The 24043-nt window shown below is 39.9% G+C and overlaps 1 protein-coding gene and 1 long non-coding RNA gene across 2 annotated transcripts in view; one reads left to right on the forward strand and one right to left on the reverse strand.

Moving 5' to 3' along the window:
* The first annotated feature begins 1857 nt into the window (after positions 1 to 1857).
* LOC138970677 (ruvB-like 2) lies at positions 1858 to 14583 on the forward strand. The gene is made up of 14 exons (XM_070343152.1): positions 1858 to 1905; positions 2708 to 2762; positions 4532 to 4656; positions 4984 to 5056; positions 5559 to 5688; positions 6617 to 6683; positions 8340 to 8446; positions 8950 to 9043; positions 9773 to 9991; positions 10722 to 10840; positions 11303 to 11422; positions 13197 to 13326; positions 13853 to 13967; positions 14319 to 14583. Exons 1-14 carry the CDS (start codon positions 1897 to 1899, stop codon positions 14339 to 14341), a joined length of 1386 nt encoding a protein of 461 aa, XP_070199253.1. The 5' UTR covers positions 1858 to 1896; the 3' UTR covers positions 14342 to 14583.
* LOC138970684 (uncharacterized) overlaps positions 11551 to 24043 on the reverse strand; it is a 94993-nt gene continuing 82500 nt past the window's right edge. The window contains exon 2 of the long non-coding RNA XR_011457045.1: positions 11551 to 13116. This is a non-coding gene — a long non-coding RNA (uncharacterized lncRNA). The remainder of the gene's footprint in view (positions 13117 to 24043) is intronic.

Genomic DNA, 24043 nt, shown 5'->3' on the forward strand with positions numbered 1-24043 from the left:
TTGTTATTATTAAGTAAATACAGCAATGACAGAGTTGAACATATGTATTCAGTTGCATGGTACATTTTCAGAGCACATTCTGAAAATCAGTGGAATACAGTCATTGACTATTGTTGTCAAGATTTTATTTATTGATCTTTTTTCTTTTTTTAATCACGCTGACAACTTCAGGGGTCGAACCCCGGCGGTTCTCACTGACTTGGGATACATCCGTACATCTAAATACACAATCGTGCCCATCAGTTTACTCACAAAAACGTGCAAGAGGACGGATAAACATCGCCCGGTCAGTGTAACACGAGAAAATTACTCCCACGAGATTTTTACTCCGGAGTAAACATTTCGTACGAAAAAGTTACTCCCTTTACGAAAAAAGCACTCCCCCATTGCACGAGAAAATTACTCCCCAAGACAGGTGAGTTAAACATTTCATACAAAAATGTTACTCCCCTGACGAATAAATAACGAATAAATTACTTCACCCCAACACGAGCAATTTAACTTCCCATGCCAGGTGTACGACATTTTTACTCCCTTGTCCCCTGTTAGTCTTGGTGGTGGAAGGGGTGGAAGGAGGGTAGCGCGACATTCGTGTGCGCGAGATCACTTATTGGCATTATCCCTTCGCCCGCATCCCATTTTTGCGTACGAGATTTTTACTGGAAGTGAAAAAAATGGGGAGTAAAACTTTCGTGGAGGGAGTAATTTGTTCGTGCCTTGGGGAGTTCTTTTCTCGTACCGTCGAAATGTGTACTCGGAGTAAGAATTTCGTACGAAATTTTTACTCCGGAGTAAATTTTTCGTGGAGTAAAAATGTTGTGTTACACCGGCCTCTCAAATTCATCAAGATATCTACCCACTTACACTCGATGGAGAAAAAACAACAACAACAACAACAACGAAACAAAACATTCTACCGCTCAGATACGTACCAAATAACTAACAGCTAAGCACGGTTACACACGAAGATCATAGTTTTAAAAGAAAGAAAAAGAAAGAGTGTTTGAAAGTAAAATTGAATACATCCCTCCCCCACCCATCCTCCCACCCCATGTATGTTGTAATTGTTCGAGTGTTTTTCTGTTGTATGGTTCTGTCCCTTTGTGTAGGTGATGTCCTGTAATGTACAGCATATACATGTAGAATTTTTTTTAATTTTATGTGTGTGTGAATACATGTAATGTATTAAAAGACAACACAATGCAATCAGGTTGCTCATATACCTGCTCAGCATGCACACACATTCAGGCACGGTGCACACACACACACACACACAAACACACACAGTGACACACACACACACACACACACACACACACACATACACACACACACACACACAAACACACACACACACACAAACACACACACACACTACACATACACACACACACACACACCGGCACACACACTCACACACACACACACACACACAAACACACACACACACACACACACAAACACACACACACAAACACACACACACACAAACACAAACACACACACAAACACACACACACACACACACAAACACACACACACGCACACACACACACACACACAAACACACACAGTGACACACCCACCCACACACACACACACACACACACACACACACACACTCACACTGACGCAGTGACACTGACACTGACACTCACACACACACACACACACGTGACATAACACGCGCGCGTACACACACACACACACACACACACACACACACACACGTGGCACGCACACGCGGGCACACACACACAAACACAAACACACACTGACAGGCACGTCGCGATAGACGCCACTCTTGTCGCACATGTACAAGGGAAATAACTCATGTTCTTTTGCGTTCATTGTTATGTCCCTTCAGTTGGTGGCGCTTTCACACATACCGGCATCATGGCGGCGGTAAGCATGCTTGATTCAACTGTTCTTCTCATTGTTTGCAATTTATAAGGCCTTCCGTGAGTAGAAAGTGTAACACAGTTGGAAATAGTTCCTGTATCTTCCATTTTACTTCATGGTTGTCATTAAAACGACCACATGTCTCGGGGATCGCAGATACACAATGAAAGATCTCGTGGAAGTTGCTGGAACGAATCATGCACGTTCATGTTGCTTAGGACGCTAGACTGGTTGCTGAGATTTCCTATTCCTTCAGAGTTTTGTTCACAAGCCTTACGGTCCTATTGTTATTTAACACTCGGCCTTTGCTAAGTAGTAGGTTTCCTGGTTTTAGTTAATGTTAGTGTTACCTTTTTTGTGAAAGAAAATAAAAATACAACTACAAATTTTAAAACAAATTTCCTTTTGAGATTCAAGCTTGATTGTTTTTTGACAACTTTAGTGTATCTAGACATCTGTACATAATTAGCAAAAAGGATTGACAAAGTTTACAGTATCCCACTCATGAATTAGTGTAAGAGGTATCTGTTGTACTTGTAATGTGTCTGGTACCACTTCCTGATGAGTCTATATTATTATGGGTATATTCTTGTGTAAGAGTCGACTAAGAATGAGTGAAAGGACTATGTAAAATTGTAAGTGCTTCTTTGAGTTGATTCATTAAGCCACCTTTGTTACTGTTGGTTGTTTCTCTTATTTGCCTGAATCTGTTCTTAGCACATATTGTAAAACACAGTCAAATTAGTGCTGGGTGTGTAATGACTATTAGTAATGATAGTTCTGTATTATTTCTCTTTTTTTGCAGTCTACAGCAGAGAAGGTTCAGGAAGTCCGTGAGGTGACCAGAATTGAACGGATTGGTGAGGATGCTGAACATTGCTTGTTCAGTATTTTATTTGTATTCAAGTTATCCCCGAGTACGCAGTACTAGGGTCCAACAGACTTTAATTGTGTGTGTCTGTCTGTCTGTCTCGAACGGCTTATTGCTGGGAAACTACTGGGCGCAGTTCTTTCAAAAGTTGATACACTAACTTGATAATAGGTCCGATTGATCGTATTAAAACTTCATAATGTTACCTGGGACCTAAATGCGAAATAAATCACAAAAGCCACTCTTAACGGTGGGAGTTTTTGCGGTGGGAGGCTGGTCGCTTTGCGAACAGCCTGAACTAAAGGGAAGACTTGGGCGGCGAACACGTCACGCAGTGACGAGAAAAGCATGATTTCAGTGCAAGCCAGACAACGGGTGGGAAAATGGTCTCGGCAAAGAAATTACAATGCAGGGTTTGGTCTCGGTGAAAGAGAGACAGAGAGCACGAGAGAGTCTATGGCCAAAGTGATCCGGGTTCGATTCATTTTGTGCACATGTGTTAGTGTTACTGTTTGTGTGTGTGTGTGTGTGTGTGTGTGCATGAGTCTGTACTCGTGTTTGTGTGTTAATGTCTGAAGAGTACTCGGGTCCAGCGCGAGCGTTTTTTATTGGTCATCTTCAGACTTTGTTATAGTATTAATTTAATGACTCATTATGTTTCAAAGCTGCCTGCATGGTAACTCATGTAGCCTCAGATCTGAAATTTGTACATCTGCTGAAAAATGATTGTATTCATCAACATTTTAATATTTTTTTATGACTACAGGTGTTTTTTGCACGAGTGGGATTTTACATGTATTATTGCCCCCTATTTAGGCAGTCAAACTACTTTGTGGGAAGCATGCTTGGTACTTTTGTGTTCCTATAACAGTACACACCGAACTCTAACATGATCTTTTATATATGCGCACTTGGTCTTGTGCTTGCGTGTAAACATAAAGGGGGATAAGGCACCACTAGCAAGTCTGCACATAATTTGACCTGGGAGATCGGAACAATCTTAACCCACCAGGCTTGTCCGGGATTCGAACCCACAACCTTGCGCTTGGGAGGCCGGCATCTTATCCACTAGGCCACTGTGCCCGTCAGACAAATATCTTGTTTTTCTTTTTTACAAAAAGCAAAGCAAAAAGGGACAGTCATTTGTGAGCATGTGGCAACTTCTCAGCCAGAATTCCAGCAACTTGATAAGCAATCTGACAAACGGTACGTGTGCCAGAAAAGACTATGGCCTGAAGTTGAGGAGACTATTAATCCGCCCATAATATTGGTGGTCCTGAACATTCGCAGGCAGTTTTCATATCCCATGTACACCCACAAAGTGTAGAGACGGTTTGTTTGTTTGTTTGCTTAACGCCCAGCCGATCAGGGCGGTGCTGCTTTGACATATAACGTGTGCCACACACAAGACAGAAGTCGCAGCACAGGCTTCATGTCTCACCCAGTCACATTATTCTGACACCGGACCAACCAGTCCTAGCACTAACCCCATAATGCCAGACGCCAGGCGGAGCAGCCACTAGATTGCCAATTTTAAAGTCTTAGGTATGACCCGGCCGGGGTTCGAACCCACGATCTCCCGATCACGGGGCGGACGCCTTACCACTAGGTCAACCGTGCCGGTCTGTAGAGACGGTAGGTGAGTGTTGAAGCATATGATATGAATAACAATTTAGCATCCTTTTATTCATCCCTTTCTTTGTATTACAAGGAATGGCCAGTTTGTTCTAAATCTAATGCTCGCTATTTTGCTTGCAGGGGCTCACTCCCACATCCGTGGTCTTGGTCTGGACGATGCGTTGGAGGCGCGTCAGACGTCGCAGGGCATGGTGGGGCAGCAGGATGCCAGGAAGGCTGCGGGCATTATCCTTGAGATGATCAAGGTGAGAAGAGTCCCAGTTTCCAATTTCAGGAAGTTTTTAAATGACGGGTGTAGAATTAAAGGCAAAGTGAAGGAGATAGGTTGAATTCTGAAAATTCCGGTGAAATGCGGTGTGTATTACTATTATGTAAAGCATGTCTCAATAATAACTCTGATCCAGAAAATCGGTATAAGGATATGATCTTCCCCATTTAGTTCAAGTTTACTGCATTTGATACATTGATACAGATCAGAGGAGCAAAACAGTTGGCTTCTTAATGATTTAATGACATAGACAATTGAGAATGTTCACATTTTTGCTGACAAATCATACTATTTTTCTTTAAAGGATGGGAAAATAGCTGGCAGAGCTGTGATGCTTGCTGGACAACCAGGCACCGGAAAGACGGCCATTGCAATGGGTGAGTAACACTAGTGTGAGAAAGAATGACTAATTTTAGTTACAGGAATAATTTGTGTTCATTTAGCAATACAGTGGAACCCACCTTTTAGACCTAAAAATCTGAGAAAGTCAGGATGGAGTCTTCAAACGGAGGTAAATTTAGATAGGTTAAAAGGGGGGTGGGGGGTGTCAGAGGGTATCAGAAAGTGATAATGAAAATTTCAAGATTGGTCTCTATGTATTAGGACTTTGTCCTGTGCACCTTGTCTTATTTGGGGGGTTCTGTGGCAAGGACCAACATTTTTTGGAATGAGTCAATAATAAGGTTTTGATGGAGTCAGATGTAAGATCATTATTGAACACTTTATTGAGACTTTTTTCTTTTGAAAGAAAAGGGCTGTTAATGTTATTGATGTAAATATTTTTTCTTTCCGTTTTATTCCCCTTTCAAAAATATTAACCTGATGTTTTTAAGGCGATAAGTTATTTTCAATTTTTATCGCACTTTTTTGTCTCTCCAGGTATGGCCCAGGCGTTGGGTTCAGACACACCCTTCACCAGTATCGCCGGCAGTGAAATCTTTTCATTGGAGATGAGCAAAACCGAGGCCCTGACACAGTCCTTTCGCAAATCCATCGGTGTTCGAATCAAGTGAGTCTGACATGTTATGACTAATTACGAAACTGTGTGCAGTCTAAAGAACTCTGTCTTCTTCTTCTGCGTTCGTGGGCTGAAACTCCCACGTGCACTTGTGGTTTGCACGAGTGGAATTTTACGTGTATGACCGTTTTTACCCCGCCATTTAGGCAGCCATACGCCGCTTTCGGAGGAAGCATGCTGGGTATTTTCGTGTTTCTATAACCCACCGAACTCTGACATGGATTACAGGATCTTTTTCGTGCGCACTTGGTCTTGTGCTTGCGTGTACACACGGGGGTGTTCGGACACCGAGGAGAGTCTGCACACAAAGTTGACTCTGAGAAATAAATCTCTCGCCGAACGTGGGGACGAACTCACGCTGACAGCGGCCAACTAGATACAAATCCAGCGCGCTACCGACTGAGCTACATCCCCGCCCTAAAAAGAACTCTGTGAAAGCATCTGTGTTGGGATAAGGAAGGTGCGGGTAGTCAATATGTGAAATTAAAATCCTGGTTAGGGGTTGTGCTTATTGCAAAATTATGCGTCAGTGTTCCATTTTGGGTTGGTTTACACATTTTAGCCATATTGCTGTCGAAAATAGTTCTTGTTTTGCATCAACTGACTCAAATCACTAAAAGTCTGTGTATCCTCAGCAGGTACAAGTCTAACTTGAAAATGGTCGTTTGTTTATTTCACATTATTTTAGTATAAAAAGGAGGCTTTAAATGCGTCTAATATAGTAAAATATTAATCTGAGAAGTATTCTTAATTGGATTTAGAATACAGCTTTCATACATTTTTTAAAATTCTTTGAGGGAGGCTTGAATTGCACCTGAGATACCCAAAAAATAGATAAAGAATACAACTTGGGTTTATTTTATTTGTTTGTTGTTGTTTTTCTCTTTATATTTCTTAAATTGTGTCTGTGTGTGTGCAGAGAGGAAACGGAGATCATTGAAGGTGAAGTGGTGGAGATACAGATTGACCGCCCTGCTACAGGCACAGTAAGCAACAATATTGTCTTGTCTTAAAAAAAATTTTTTTTTAAAGACCAATATTGTTTTTTGCTCCTTATAAGCAAGCTCTTAGGAAATGCCTTTACCCTTGTCAATGTTTTTCCCCCTTCATCAACAATACATTTTAAAAGATGTGGTAGTTGTTATAATAACCAAAAAACAAGAAAGGTTTCTATGAATTTATGGAGTGGATCAAAAACATACTCAAATATGTTTCTTTCATTTGTTACACCCCCGTATTCATTTTTGTCTCATTTATTATTTGTTTGTTTGTCCCGTATTAAAAGACCATTGGGTCGATACACCTATGAAAGTCTTGTTTTGTCAAAAATTAAACGTTCTAAATAGTAAGCTTTCTTGTCTTTTGGTGGTTTTTTATGCAAAGTTCTTACTATAAGTTTTAGTTTTATTATAAATTTGAACTACATGTTTCTTGCCATAATTTTAGTTTTATTATAATTTGTAACTACATGTTTCTTACCATAATTTTAGTTTTATTATAATTTGTAACTACATGTTTCTTACCATAATTTTAGTTTTATTATAATTTGTAACTACATGTTTCTTGCCATAATTTTAGTTTTATTGAGTCACTTGAGAAAATGTGACTATGTAATTATAATTTGTAACTACATGTTTCTTGCCATAATTTTAGTTTTATTATAATTTGTAACTACATGTTTCTTACTATAAGTTTTAGTTTTATTATAAATTTGAACTACATGTTTCTTGCCATAATTTTAGTTTTATTATAATTTGTAACTACATGTTTCTTACCATAATTTTAGTTTTATTATAATTTGTAACTACATGTTTCTTGCCATAATTTTAGTTTTATTATAATTTGTAACTACATGTTTCTTGCCATAATTTTAGTTTTTGAGTCACTTGAGAAAAAGTGACTCTATGTAATCGGTCAGTGTTAGTCTGTCCGGCCGGCCGTCCGTCCGTAGACACCACCTTAACGTTGGACTTTTCTCGGAAACTATCAAAGCGATCGGGCTCATATTTTGTTTAGTCGTGACCTCCAATGACCTCTACACTTTAACGATGGTTTCGTTGACCTTTGACCTTTTTCAAGGTCACAGGTCAGCGTCAAAGGAAAAATTAGACATTTTATATCTTTGACAAAGTTCATCGGATGTGATTGAAACTTTGTAGGATTATTCTTTACATCAAAGTATTTACATCTGTAGCCTTTTACGAACGTTATCAGAAAAACAAGGGAGATAACTAGCCTTTTCTGTTCGGCAACACACAACTTAACGTTGGGCTTTTCTCGGAAACTATAAAAGTGACCGGGCTCAAATTTTATGTGAACGTGACTCATTGTGTTGTGAATAGCAATTTCTTCCTGTCCATCTGATGCCTCATATAATATTCAGAACTGCGAAAGTGACTCGATCGAGCGTTTGCTCTTCTTGTATTATTATTTGTAACTACATGTTTCTTACCATGATTTTAGTTTTATTATAATTTGTAACTACATGTTTCTTGCCATAATTTTAGTTTTATTATAATTTGTAACTACATGTTTCTTACTATAAGTTTTAGTTTTATTATAAATTTGAACTACATGTTTCTTGCCATAATTTTAGTTTTATTATAATTTGTAACTACATGTTTCTTACCATAATTTTGCAGGGAGCCAAAGTGGGCAAGCTAACACTGAAGACGACAGAGATGGAGACCATCTATGACCTGGGACAGAAGATGATTGAATCTCTCACAAAGGAAAAAGTACAGGCAGGGTAGGCACACTGACTCAACATCATTTTACGGTTTATCAGTTGTGCTTGTGTGTGTGTGCGTGTCCATGTATGCCAGTTTGCATTTGTGTGTTCGCATGTCATTGTGCATTTATCCATTGGGATTGTGTGTGTGAGACATTGAGTTTGTGTGTGTGTTATTTTTTCACTGAGACTATTTCAGTAAGCAAGTTGCAACTCAGTCGAAAGACCAGTTTGGGTTGAAAGCAAGAGCTTTTGTATTTTATGTCTGAAATGAATGTACATCCTAAATATCATCCAAACAGCTTTTGCAAGATGGTGAACAGCAAATTTTCTCTTGCGTGATTAAATCTGTAACAGATAGGTGACTGCCGTTCCAAAATCAAGGCTCAAGAACAAAATCGCTGATATGAATGAACCTTTTTTTTAAAATAAATGAATAACAAACAGTATTTTTATATTCCATGCAAATAATATATTTGTTTTCCTTTGTGTGATTAACTAATGGTTTTACATGGTTACAGAGACATAGTGACCATCGACAAAGCTACAGGCAAGATCACCAAGCTGGGTCGATCCTTTACCAGGGCCAGGGACTACGATGCAATGGGACCTCAGGTAGGGCTGGCCTCCTTTGCATTTGCAGGGGTGCTCATTTTCCTGTGTAGTCTGGATTTCTGGTTTGGGAAAGGTTGAATTAGTGTTTTGACTGTCGGATATAGCTTTTGTGTTTTAAGAATAGTCGCAGTTTATGTTCAGATTTAGGGTGCATAGGGTTATTCGGTTTGAGCGTAATGTAGCGCTAACACCCCTACATTTGTTTAAGGTCCTGGTGAATGTTTACTAAACATTCACTTAACTGTTTATCAGAGATTCAAAACCATGTGAGATTGGAGCAGTTAGTGACTAAACTCGGAAACCGGTAAGATGTTTAAGCGCATCCTGTTGTCAGTAGACTTTCTTCATAGTCTGTTCTTTTGTCTCAGAGAATTTGAATCAAAATATTAGGGGGCTGAATAAGTTTCCTTTGGCAGTTTAAGTACATTAATGTAATAGGTTACAAGGCTTTTTGTTTCAGAGGTATTTCCACAGAATTGTAACAAGGTTTGCTCTGTTGCTACCTGAGCGAGAGGGGCTGGTGTTCAGGCAGGGAGAAAAGACTACTAGTCATGTTAACTCCTCAACCAAACTCTGATTAGACATCGTCACATTGGTTAATCAAACCCTATTTAAGATGTTCTTTCAGTCTTACTGTCCACCAATCAATGCATCTACTGCCAGAAAATTCACCCAGTATGTATGTGTACCGCAACACATGAGCTATACAGTTATCTTTCTTGTCTCCAGACCAAGTTCGTGCAATGCCCAGAGGGGGAGCTTCAGAAGAGGAAGGAGGTGGTGCACACGGTGACGCTGCACGAAATCGACGTCATCAACAGTCGCACGCAGGGCTTCCTGGCGCTCTTCTCCGGCGACACGGGCGAGATCAAGTCGGAGGTGCGCGAGCAGATCAACTCCAAGGTCGCCGAGTGGCGCGAGGAGGGCAAGGCTGAGATCGTCCCAGGGGTGAGGCACAGGATTGTTTGGTTGATTGAAAGTTCAGCCTTGAGTCCGAGTCTGGAGATACGCGCGCGATATAAGACTTCATATAATAATAATAATAATAGTCTTAAAAAAAAGAAAAAAAGTGATGTTGTTTTCCTGTTCATGAAAGTTTGAACATCTTTGGTAAACTAAATGTGTCAAACTTTCTCTGAAACTGTTGTTAAGTGATCAGTTATGGATATTATAGTTTTTGTAATGAGATTCAAGGAGTAGAATGGGGAAAAAAGCACTTTGGCGCCATTTCCTTAGAGTTTCGGTTTTAAATTTAAATTCTTTGGATGAACATATTTGCATGATAATATAAACAGTGCATTCAACACTTCAGTTAAATGTGGCCATGAGAGGTAAAGAAAGGTGAAGAATGGAACAGGTGACTGTGTGATTGTTGCAGATGTTGTAGCTTTGAATTTTAAGTTCTTTGGGTGAAGGTATTTTCATGATCATTTTCTTCTTCTTCTTCTTCGTCGTTCGCTATGATCATTTTAACCAGTGTATTCAACACTTTTAGATAAATTTCGCCATGAGAGGGAAAGAAGGAACAGGTGACAGTGTGTCATTGTTAAGATGTTGTAGCTTTGAATTTTAAGTTCTTTGGATGAAGATATGTGCATGACAGTTTGAAACACATTAAATGTGTCCATGAGAGGGAAAGGAAGATGAATGAAGAGGTGACATTGTGTGCTTGTTTCAGGTGTTGTTCATTGATGAGGTTCACATGCTGGACATCGAGTGTTTCTCTTTCCTCAACCGTGCGCTGGAGTCCGACATGGCTCCCATTCTCATCATGGCCACCAACAGAGGCATCACAAGGTAAAATGGGGTGCACTTGTATTGTTCCGGTGTGTTTCTTGAAGTTATGATTTGGTTTTGTCATTCTTCTTGATTGCATTTTGATCATCATTTCTTGCTACAGAACCCAAATACAGTGGAACCTACCTTTTAAGACTTTGCTTTTTCAGATTTTCTGTTCATAGCCTCTGTGATTCTACCACTGTTTTAAGACACCCTACTTTTTTAAGACCGGCAGTTCTCAGATTTTTTGAGGTCTTTAAAAGGGGGTTCCACTGTAGCAGAACTTTGCTTCATCATTTTGCCGTCTGTATCCCTGTGATGAGCAAACTACTCTACATGCAGCCCCATCCACACATCACACCATCCACCTTCCTTCCGCTCTCCCAAGCCATTGTAAAGCGCTTCGAGCTGTAGAGAAGCGCTATTTAAATGTTCTGTTATTATTAAATTACAAACTGATGATGGTGATGCTGTGTGCAGAATCCGTGGTACACAGTACCTGAGTCCCCACGGCGTGCCCATAGATCTGCTGGACAGGCTTCTCATCGTCTCCACCTCGCCGTATGAAGAGAAGGAAGTCAAACAGATCCTCAGAATCAGGTACTCATGACATACATTTTTCAAGGTGAATGTCGTGTGTGTTTTAGAGTACGCTGAATGGTTGTGTTTGTGTTATTGTTAACAATCTGTTACGCGGTTTGAGAATTAGGTTAACAAAATGAAATGTCCTTTGTTATAAAAATATTTTCTGCTCAATTGGTCATTGTATTGATTGTGGTAATGGTATCGTATGATGTTGACAACATATGCAGATCAAGGTATAAAGATGTTGTGGTGGTTTGCATTGTTCAGTCATATTAATTAACTGTTCAGACATGCTGTGTTTGCTTGCTTAGGTGTGATCTCTATCTGACAAGTAACACAAGGGTCTTTTCCCAAATAGATTATCTCCCTTGAACTTGTTCAGTTCTGGTCTCTTTTCTCTCACTGTAAATCTCAGGTTTTGATATGTGTAAATTGTGTCCCTTTGACCAACACCGTTCAGAAAACTCCAGAGCTGTTCTTTCTAAGATTGGTTCTCTCCAACGGTTTAATCATTTACTTGTGGTCCCTTTTTTTTGCTAGGGTTAGTTCTCTCCAATAGATGGTGTTTTTTTTGAGAGGACAGCACGTTTCGCCCTGCAGTCCGGACTGACGATCTAACAGCGAACGACAACAAGAAGACAATAGATGTTTTCTGGAAATAACTCTGTCTTGATTTTCAAGCAGTGCGGCAGAGTAAGTGCCCCAGACACTACGGCAAGCGCCAACTTATTATTGTTTGGGACTCTAAAGCGGGAGCAACTCTTGAACATCATCAAGACAGTGTTGAATCAAGAATTTGCACATAATCCCTTTCCTCTCTACATTGCAGTGGACAAAACTACAATTATACTTCACTTACTCAGTTGAAAAACAATAGAAATGGGTACTCACCAAGACAAAGACAACACAGAAAGAGTCAAATTGACTTTGTCTTTGTCTGTGCTGTCTTTGTGTTGGTGAGTTCCAATTTCTATTGTTTTTGAGTCACTTGAGAAAAAGTGACTCTATGTAATCGGTCAGTGTTAGTCTGTCCGGCCGGCCGGCCGTCCGGCCGGCCGTCCGTAGACACCACCTTAACGTTGGACTTTTCTCGGAAACTATCAAAGCGATCCGGCTCATATTTTGTTTAGTCGTGACCTCCAATGACCTCTACACTTTAACGATGGTTTCGTTGACCTTTGACCTTTTTCAAGGTCACAGGTCAGCGTCAAAGGAAAAATTAGACATTTTATATCTTTGACAAAGTTCATCGGATGTGATTGAAACTTTGTAGGATTATTCTTTACATCAAAGTATTTACATCTGTAGCCTTTTACGAACGTTATCAGAAAAACAAGGGAGATAACTAGCCTTTTCTGTTCGGCAACACACAACTTAACGTTGGGCTTTTCTCGGAAACTATAAAAGTGACCGGGCTCAAATTTTATGTGAACGTGACTCCCAGTGACCTCTACACTTTGACGTCTGCTTTGGTGACCTTTGACCTTTTTCAAGGTCACAGGTATGTCTTGAAGGAAAAAAATTGAAATATCATATCTCTGAAACTATTCATCGGATTTGATTCAAACTTTATAGGATTATTCTTTACATCAAATTATTTACATCTGTATTGTGTTGTGAATAGCAATTTCTTCCTGTCCATCTGATGCCTCATATAATATTCAGAACTGCGAAAGTGACTCGATCGAGCGTTTGCTCTTCTTGTTCAACTTTGTTTTCACCCACATTCATCTTGTTGTTTAGATTTTCACTTACTCAGGTAAGCTCGTCATAAATTTACAATTTACAGGTGTGAAGAGGAGGACGTGGAGATGAGCGATGACGCCTTGACTGTGCTGACCAAGATCGGCATGGACGCTTCCCTCCGTTACTCCATACAGCTCATCACTGCTGCCCACCTCGTGTGTCGAAAGCGCAAGGTGAGTGCACTGGTCAGCACATTTGTAGGTGTCTGGAAGGAAAAACCATTGATGTACATGAGGGTGATGTTTGAAAGATTATTCTTCCAGAGGCTCATAGTCGGGTCTTCAAATCTGCTTGGTGTGAGAATTGACGGGTAAAAGCTGCTGTTCTACCTTTTCCAAGAGGGGAGGTTGTGGTGGCAGATAAGCCACTAGGGTGTTAAGAAAAATCCATCAAGTTTTGGGAACAGAATATCAAGAGCATGCACTGTGTGTTCCTGTGTCTTTTTTTGTCTTTGTGTTGTTTTTTGTGTTTTTTCCCTGTACTTTTTTTCTGAGAAATGTTGGTGGAAGGGGTCATACTGATTGCAACATGTTGTGTAACTATTACATTTCGAATGTGTCATGCGCATTTTAGGCTTGATTTTGCGTCAACACAAGCTAACCACTGACTAACCCTGCATGATATTGTGCATGAAGGTGCTGGATGTAGATGTGCACAGCTTGGCACACCTGTCTGACTGATGTTTCTTGTTTGCTGCAGGGCACAGAGGTTGAGGTGGACGACATAAAGCGAGTGTACTCTCTCTTCCTGGACGAGTCCCGCTCCACGCAGTTCTTGAAAGAATACCAGCAGGAGTTCATGTTCAGCGAAGTCCGTAAGTGACCGTCGGTTTAGCAAGCATTAAGTATCTCAGAGTATCAGCTGTTGTACAATGTTACCTGTCCAAGAGTTCATGTTCAGCGAAGTCCTTAAGGAATATGTGGTTCAGCGAACATTCAGTGTTTCCGAGTATCAGCTGTTGTACAATGTTACCTGTGCAAGAGTTCATGTTCAGCGAAGTTCGTAAGTAACAGGCAGTTTAGAATTTGAGCTAAGAAATGTCCATAATTTTAACGTAAGAAATGGGCTTTTTCATGTGTTTAGATCGACAGAAAAGGCATATTGAGTGTGGATATGTCTACAGATCCCATTGCTAAATGTACAATCAATATTTTGATGATTGCAGAAGACCAAATGGAAACCAGCTGAATTCACCATCAAACAGAAGGGAACCACAGCAGCAGTTAATTGAAGCGTCAGCAAGGGGAAATTACCTGTGGACCCTAGGATCTTGCAAGCTCGCAAAGTCTGAAACAAAACCAAGGATGTTTTGTGATGTGTAAAGTACAGATTTGATGCTGTTAGTGACTGACAGTCTTTGGTGTACAGTTTTACATGTTTATTGTACAGGCCCATTAAGCTTCAAAAGGGGTAGAAAAAGTCATTTGGAGGAGAGAAAAAAAAACTTCGCAGAGAAAACAGTTCTTTTTACATTTAGTCAAAAACGTTTTGACTAAATGTTTTAACATAGAGGGGGAATCGAGACGAGGGTCGTGGTGTATGTCACTGCTGTGCAGAGCCCACTCTTTAGCTGGACTGGCCTCGCAGCGTGACCCGGTCAATCTCACGCCTGGCAGTAGGGCTGATGGGGTCTATGTCGACCAAAAGAGTGGGAGTTCCTGGAGGGGGATTCTCTGTATACAGGGAATCCCACAGGGTGGAGTTTTTCAATAAAACTTGCAAACCATACTCGAATTTCTAAGAAATATCAAAAAAGATTGAAAAACATCACATTCTACCGATGTCGCCAAGCATCACGTGACTTTCAGCGATATTAGCGACACGCTACAGGAACTAAACCCTGTGGTATTTCCTGTATACAGGGAATCCCCCTCCAGGAACTCCACCTACAGGGAATCCCACTCTTTTGGTCGACATAGACCCCAGGGTCCATCAGCGGCAGTAGCCGGCTATAAATAACACACGTGCTCCACTGCTGTCTGCTAGTGCTGGCTGCTACAGCCAGAAAGTAGGGTAGTGTGTATTTTGACTTAACACACATAACTGACACGATTAAATAGAATCGGGCAACCCATGGCATAATAGGGGATACATTCAGCTTTAAAATGATACCAAGCATGACAAGGTCGAGAGTAGATGCAAAGAGTGTGTGGTGTATCAAAGAGACAGAATACAAACAGAGCATTCCTGTCTGAGCACAATCCCTTCCAATCTTCACTCCATTCACACCCCAATTACTCAAGATGTCCACTTCCCACAAGCAATGTTAGTAATGCAGTGTGAAGTACAACATGCCTGCATGAAGAATCACTCACCACCAGTCTGGTTACCGAATCCTATTAGCCGGCAGGAAGGGGTTAATTACTCCACTGTGGGGGGGGCCGAGCGCCAGGCAAGCTAACAGTACTCCTGTTGCTTGTGTAAACACTTAGAGAGAGAGGGTTCTCACATTCACTGTTTGTGTCTATAGAACTCTGGTTATTCTATTAGTCAGTCACTGAGTCAGTTGCTGATAGTTTATTCTTTAAAACTGTATCACAGAAGCAGGCTGAGATTTTTTCAGTACATCGTATTCAAACTTGTTTCACAAAAAGACACTTCTCAAAGAAGGAAATAAAACACCTTTCTGTTGTCTCTGAAGGAACATAAACACTTCTACAAAATCAGAACCATAAAGAAACACTGTAAGTTAGGCCAGTTTAGACAGGTTTGCATTTATTTGGACTTGACAATGCTGTTCTGTAAGGAGGGGAGAGACAATGGTTAGCTGTTCCTTCATGAGCACTCTGATCTTATCTTCATCATTGTTTATTCCCAGAACTGGGCCCTTGAGGGTGTTAACAAAGGAATGTGTTTCCTCACCCCCTGTTCTCCATGTAGTGCAAGTCCAAATTTTCACAATCAAGCAAATGTTGTTCTACGGTGGAATACCTACACAATTTCACTAGAGTGTCATATTTCTTTTTTGATCCTTCTCCACATACACGACAAAGAGAATAGTCTCTCCAAGTGTGCTTCTTTCATATGAAGAGTTTCCATCACGAAGTGTGCTGAACTTAAACAAACAAACAAAATCAACACCCACCTTTCAAGTCCTATTGCCAGTCAGAAAATTAAAACCCAAATACACAGATCACAGTTTGCCCTTAAGAAAACTTTTTGTTTCCAAAGTTAAGTCCTACACAGCACTATTCATGACAGTTCAAAACACAGACCCACAATCACGTACCACAAAACTCAGTAGGAATAGTATGTTAAAACCCATGTAACAGCATCAAAACTGTCAACAACACATCTACCACTGTGAAAAACACTCAGAACCCTGCTCTCTTTCAACAATAAAAACTCCATTTAGAATACCCGGTGACCAAAACCATTGTTTGCTCTGGTGCATACTCTAAAGTTTCAATTCACTGAAACAGTTAATCCTGGGAAACCACAAAGTTGCAAGCACTTGCAATAGATCACTGAAAATTGTAAACATCCAGGGTTTTTAATAGGGGCCAAAGAAGGGCCAGCCTGCTGGTGCCAACAGCTACCACTGACTGACCCTTCCCTGTGGGAGTGGAATGTCTGGCAGCAGGGGGTATCAGGTAGCGGCTGGCCAGCAGCTAAAGGGGAGGATTTTGCCTGTGCTGCACAGCAGTGCCAGTGATATGTGTGTGCGTGTGTGTGTGTGTAGAGCGATTCAGACCAAACCACTGGACCGATTTTTATGAAATTTTACATGAGAGTTCCTGGGAATGATATCCCCCGACGTTTTTGGCTCACGTAAGTGTAGCCTATGCGATCGTAACTTTGTCTGTCTGTGCGTGCGTGTGTATGTCTGTGGTAGAAACTCTAACATTTGAAGACGTCACATTACATTGACGTCACATTATGACGTAAGAGGGTTAGACGTCACGCGAAGGAAGTACTGAAAGTCTCGGTCATTATTATTTTGAGCGGGCCGAGACTAGTTGGCAGTCGTGTCCCTGTAAGTAGGCTACATGCAGACAGACAGATCTAGATCTAGTGTCTCGCTTTCTTGCACAGTTTCACCTATATATAAAACAATCCAAATTTACGTTCATCTTATTCTTCATCATTTTCTGATTCCAAAAACATATAAATATGTTATATTTGGATTAAAAACAAGCTCTGAAAATTAAAAATATAAAAATTATAATCAAAATTAAATTTTCCAAATCAATTTAAAAACACTTTCATCTTATTCCTTGTCGGTTCCTGATTCCAAAAACATATAGATATGATATGTTTGGAGTAAAAACACACTCAGAAAGTTAAAATGAAGAGAGGTACAGAAAAGCATGCTATCCTTCTCAGCGCAACTACTACCCCGCTCTTCTTGTCAATTTCACTCATCACTGCCTTTGCCATGAGCGATGGACTGACGATGCTACGAGTATACGGTCTTGCTGAAAAATTGCATTGCGTTCAGTTTCATTCTGTGAGTTCGACAGCTTGACTAAATGTTGTATTTTCGCCTTACGCGACTTGTTTAAAGTTAGTGAGAAAACTTATGAATTTTGTATTTTTGGTGTTGCTGAACGGTTAATTTGTTGAGCTGGTTCTGCTATGACGTTGTAAGAAATCTGAAAAGTGTGTTTGAATGCTGAGATGAGTGGAATTTGCTGTTGAAGAAAAAAAGGAGTGAAGAACTACTTTGTATTTCATTTTATTCTTTGTCATACGTTTATCTTCATTATCATGTGTACAGTTTGCATTTGCCAATTTTACAATAAATCATTGTGAATCAACTCTCTGCAAAGTGGTGTGTGTTTTGTGTGAGTGGTTTAAAACAAATTTACTTGGGCAAAATTAAGGTGTGTTAAAAGTCACAGTGAATTCGTTTAAACCAAACATAACATTATCAATCAATATGAGGCTTATATCGCGCATATTCCGTGGGTACAGTTCTAGGCGCTCTGCAATGATGCCGTGTGAGATGGAATTTTATACGGCCAGTAGATTGCAGCCATTTCGGCGCATATTTACCTTTCACGGCCTATTATTCCAAGTCACACATTAGCAAAGATCACGCTCTCTCACACACACACACAGAACTAATTGTGTCCAGCTCTTTCTCTCTGAATGTCTGTTTCAATTTCAAATGCAAAATATTCCATTAAATGACATATTCTTACCCAACTCACATAGATAGCAATAACCTCGTTCAGTTGCTAAGACATAATTATTGTCATTGAAACTATCTTACATGTTAACATGGGGAGATAACTCTAAAACAAAAACCACATGCCATACAAGGCACGGTCCGTGGTGGTTGTCTCCCCTACCGGTGTACCGCGCATGCGCAGGATGTATACCGGTGACCGGTCTGACTAATTACTACGCGACCGCACGCGACCTTGCATTACCTTGCGCGACCTCAAACGAAAGCATGTACATGTAATAATTTTATATATATAGTATCTTCACAATATTATCTGACTTTATTCCAAGTTTTAAGTCAAAGAAATTAAAAATAACGGAGTTATAATGTATGTTGCGACGAGCCATCGAGCTAAAGTGAAATCATCGTGGTTCAGCGTCCGACCATGTTCGCATTGATTTAAGAACACAGGCTCAACCTCAAACTAAATAATATTCATGTAACATTTTATATATCTAGTATTTTCACAACATGATCATACTTTGAACCGAGTTTTAAGTCAGAGAAGTAAAAACAAAGGTAATTCTGATGCATTTTCAATGGTCGGACGCTGAACCACGATGATTTCACTTTCGCTCGATAGCTCGTCGCAAAATACATTATAACTCCGTTATTTTTAATTTTTTTACTTAAAACTTGGTATAAAGTCAGATATTGTTGTGAAGATAATATATATATAAAAATATGACATGTACATGCTTTAGTTTAAGGTCGCGCAAGGTAGTGCAAGGTCGCGTGTGGTCGCGTGCGGTCGCGTAGCGACACTCATTCCTTTTCCTTCAAACCAGTTCAAACCCACGTTGCATGGACGTGTTTTGAAGTGCTCAGGCCTATCTCTCGGGGAAGGCCATCGAATCTTGGTAACATATCAACAACCTTCTTTACTTCTAGAGGAATTGGTGAGAGCGTTTCTTTTTTGTATAACGGGAAGATTTCTTAGCGTTTTTGAAGGTTTTGCCACTTGTCTTTTGAACATTTGTCCACCATCGTTCTTGACTTTCAAAATGGCCGACACCCTAGACATATATTAAAAAACGCTCGCACTGGACCCGAGTACTCTTCAGACATTCACACACACATTCACACACACACACACACATACACACACTCTCTCTCTCTCCCTCACTCTCTCTTTCCTTCTCTCTCTCTCTCTCTTTCTTACACACACACACACACACACGAGTACGGGAAGAAGAAGAGTACACTACCACATCTCCTAATTAGGCTAATAACCTAACAAGGTTCCAAGCGGCGTAAAATTCCTGATCTCCATTCTAAAACACGTCACGTTCCAAATCAAAAGACGACAGTCTATTTTCTTACGTCACTATTCTTGGTTTACGGTACCATTCGGCGGCTTTGCTACGAGTATGCCATAGTCTTGGTTGGCCGAGACCTTGCACCCGTTCTATTCGTTGCTCCGCGAATTCCTCCCGCCAAGTGTTTGTGGTTTATTTCGCATTTAGGTCCCAGGTAACATTATGAAGTTTTAATACGATCAATCGGACCTATTATCAAGTTAGTGTATCAACTTTTGAACGAACTGCGCCCAGTAGTTTCCCAGCAATAAGCTGTTAAGTCGAGACAGACACACACACAATTAAAGTCTGCTGAGCCCTAGTACTAGCGTACTCGGGGATAAAGAGAAACTAAGAGCTCTGCCAAGCAGACTCGCTCACCTGGTTCTCAGTTGGGCAAAACGGTTAAAGCTGCTGCTGGCGCTAAACCACGAACTTCTTCTACTACTTATAGCTCTCATATATAGTTCTAAAGTTCCTTAGCGAGAAGCCATCTTTAGAGGACTTTACCCTGATAGTAACTAATAGGCCTTGCTTACTTACTGTAAAATCAACAAACACTTGAAGATATGACTTTATACCAAGAGGTTACCTTTGAAAAGATAACATTCAAAATCAAAATAATTTTACTTTATTTGGAGGGAAATATGACTATATATATATACGAACCATAACATTTCATTAGCATATATATGTCTAATAAAGATGTACAACAGCAACAACTATAATTCATCGACCACTACGTACTGTACCACAGAACTACTACTGTGACTACAAAAACAAGAACATGTTTAACCTCAATGCAAGTTTCTTCGTATCAGGTTTATACTTTTTTTCTGCAAGACAAATTCTTGTTCTTTGATTCCAGGGGAAGGAGAGAACATTGCTTCACCATGGCCCTGATCATGAATGCTCCGAGTCTGACTTCAGCATTGATTGTTCTTCATGTCATTGTTCCATTCACCAGTGCTCCCAAAGAGTCTCCACAAACTGAAAGCTTCAGTGGTGCAATAACCAAAACTGTGACCTTCCTGTGTAGTGCACATCTTGGTGTGCCAAGCAGCATGGTTTCTCTAGACAGCTCCCTGCAGATTTACTTTCAAAATGATCAAGAAATGGTGGTAGCAACCTTATTCTGGGATGGAAAAACCAAACTGGGCGACGATTTCACACAGTTTGCAACAGGAGCAACAGTACAAGGGAATATAACTGAAGGGTGGATAGAGGTAACTCTTCCAGACTTCACAGCTGACGTTCATGGAAACTACAAGTGTGTTGTGATAAACCGTGGGCAAGGAAATGGCTCAAGCTACACAATATATAATCGCTCCCTAACCGTTGGACGTCAAAGTTCTAGAACTCTGTATTCACATCCTCAGGGTTTCCAAGCTTCGATTATGAACAGTGTCCGAGTAAACTGCAGGACTGAGTCCGGCTGCTTCTGCAACAGATCATTCCCAGTAGAGCTTGAAGATGAAAATTTGAACAAAAACTCGGTAGCAAGCTGGCAGTGCGAGAATGACTTGAAAAAGCCACTTGCTCAAGTCCAGTGCCACTTGTCAGTGATGTGCGGGATAGTGGAAACACGGTTTAACTGCACAACACAAACTTCATCATCGCTTTACGAGTTTACTTGTGGTCAAGCTGTTCTGAGTGAAATAAACGAATCATCCCAAAACACCACTGATAGTGCAAAACCGAACGTTGTGGTGCTAAACTGTGGCTTCAGTAATTGGAACCTTTTCTGGATCATCCCTTCCAGTGCCCTGGTTGGGGCATTGATGATGAACTTATTCAAACACTTTTTCTTGGCTTTCATATTTTGTTTTGTTCTCAAGCAATACTTTGACACAAGTTTTAACAGAAACAGAACAGTCTCAGTGCAGAAAAAGGCTGAGCCATGTGAAGAAAATGGCCTCAACTCCATTCAAGTTGATTGTAATACCTCAGTGAAGGAAATACAACCATTAATGTCGGAGGTCAACGAAGGTCTCAGTGAAAGAGAACATGATGATGCTGCTGCTGCTGCTGAAAGCATAATGTTAAAACCTAAACCAAGAAAAGACAAGAGGAGGCATCTTTTCCCTTCTGTGCAGGATGAAGAGACAGACATTGATACGAAGTTATAACGCAAGAAAGCTCGACGCAAGTTTTCTTTTTTTCGCTCCGGGAAATGATCATTTTTGTATTTTTAATTTACATTTTTTTATTTGCTGTATGATTATTTTGATTCATTATGTTATTTCCATACTGAAGTTGTAAAAGATCTGGAAAATGTGTTTGAATTGTAAAAGATCTGGAAAATGTGTTTGAATATAAAGATGAATGTGTTGTGATGAATGAAATATGAGAGAACTGTTGTGAACAAAATGGGAGCAGAAATGTGTTTGAATGCAAAGATGAATGTGTTCTGATCGAATGAGATACGAGAGAACTAAATGTGAACAAAATGGGAGCAGAAAGTTCTTTTTCATCAATCATCAGGTATTGAATTCATCCTTATTATTATGCTTACACTACATAAAGGATGAGCCGGTTGCTGTTGGACCGAGCTAGGTCCCAAAGTTGTGGCGGTCAAACCCACAGATTTTGTTTCATATGTTCAAGTAAATAATTTTGCTGAGGTTATGGCTCAGACTTGAGCCAAAACTTTGTTTGCAACATTTTTTGTGAAAAATGCTTATCTAGAATTTTTGTGCTCAACAGCACAGATCGATGTGTTTATATAATTTTGTGTTTGTTTTGCTGTAGGGGTGTCACAATCTGAGATTTCAAAATGTACATCTTTATTTTTTTGCAAGATCAAAGGATGTTTTAAATTTAAATTTCATTTGGCACTTTAAAAAATGAAGTTGACCATTATCAATCTTATTTAGTGTCTTATGTGAGTGTGCATACATAAATTACATTAAATCATTGACATTTTGATTCAACCGTTTTCATTGTGCTTTCTCAGTCAGAGAGAGAGAGGTGTGTGTGTGTGTGTGTGTGTTTGTTTGACATTAATCTCAAGGAAGTTGATATTAAAATACAGTCACCACAGTACCATCTTGTCTACAAAAAAATGTTTAAAAAACGTTTCGGGAACAATTATTCCGTACCAGAAGTTTCATTAACACCAGTTCAGCAATTTTACCAGAATACAGAATACATCCATGCTTGGCTCAGTCGATAGCAAGATTCTGTCAATCGCATCAAGTGACCAATCAAAAAAGCAATAATAGTGCTAAGTTAAATTATTGTCAGATCTTGCATAAAAGTGTACAAGAAAATGCAGCTACATTTCTCCAGTAGACCATTTGTACCTAAGTAACAAGTCGCGTAAGGCGAAAATACAATATTTAGTCAAGTAGCTGTCGAACTCACAGAATGAAACTGAACGCAATGCAATTTTTCAGCAAGACCGTATACTCATAGCATCGTCAGTCCACCGTTCAGGCAGTGAAATTGACAAGAAGAGCGGTTTAGTAGTTGCGCTGAGAAGGATAGCACGCTTTTCTATACCTCTCTTCGTTTTAACTTTCTGAGCGTGTTTTTAATCCAAGCATATCATATCTATATGTTTTTGGAATCAGGAACCGACAAGGAATAAGATGAAAGTGTTTTTAAATTGATTTGGAAAATTTAATTTTGATAATAATTTTTATATTTTTAATTTTCAGAGCTTGTTTTTAATTCAAATATAACATATTTATATGTTTTTGGAATCAGAAAATAATGGAGAATAAGATAAACGTAAATTTGGATCGTTTTATAATTTTTTATTTTTTTTACAATTTTCAGATTTTTAATGACCAAAGTCATTAATTAATTTTTAAGCCATCACGCTGAAATGCAATACCGAAGTCCGGGCTTCGTCGAAGACTACTTGACCAAAATTTCAACCAATTTGGTTGAAAAATGAGAGCGTGACAGTGCCGCCTCAACTTTCACGAAAAGCCGGATATGACGTCATCAAAGACATTTATCGAAAAAAGGAGAAAAACGTTCGGGGGTATCAATCCCAGGAACTCTCATGTAAAATTTCATAAAGATCGGCCCAGTAGTTTGGTCTGAATCGAGTCGCTCTACACGCACGCACGCACGCACGCACACACACACACACACACATACACCACGACCCTCGTTTCGATTCCTCCTCGATGTTAAAATATTTAGTCAAAACTTGACTAAATATAAAAACAGACATTTAAAAATGACCTGCATAGAATTCGAACCCTCTGACCCCAAAAGACATATTTTCTCGAACAATAAAACTCTTGTCATGGTTTTTATACGCTGTAGAAAAGTTCTATATCTTGAAGGTGAGGCAAGATGTACATGTCACGGTAGAGACGAAGATCTGGTAGAAACGTCGTTTCTACCAGTAGAAACGACGATCCTCGTTTCTACCGGTAGAAACGACGTTTCTACCAGCGG

Source organism: Littorina saxatilis, linkage group LG7 (genome assembly GCF_037325665.1).
Source record: "Littorina saxatilis isolate snail1 linkage group LG7, US_GU_Lsax_2.0, whole genome shotgun sequence".
Lineage (NCBI taxonomy): Eukaryota > Metazoa > Mollusca > Gastropoda > Littorinimorpha > Littorinidae > Littorina > Littorina saxatilis.

Bases quoted from the DNA above. Each gene is read 5' to 3' on its own strand.
- LOC138970677 (XM_070343152.1), top strand. The intron at 5,057-5,558 runs GTGAGTAACACT...TTGTCTCTCCAG, and splicing joins AAAGACGGCCATTGCAATGG to GTATGGCCCAGGCGTTGGGT. The intron at 10,841-11,302 runs GTAAAATGGGGT...TGCTGTGTGCAG, and splicing joins ACCAACAGAGGCATCACAAG to AATCCGTGGTACACAGTACC.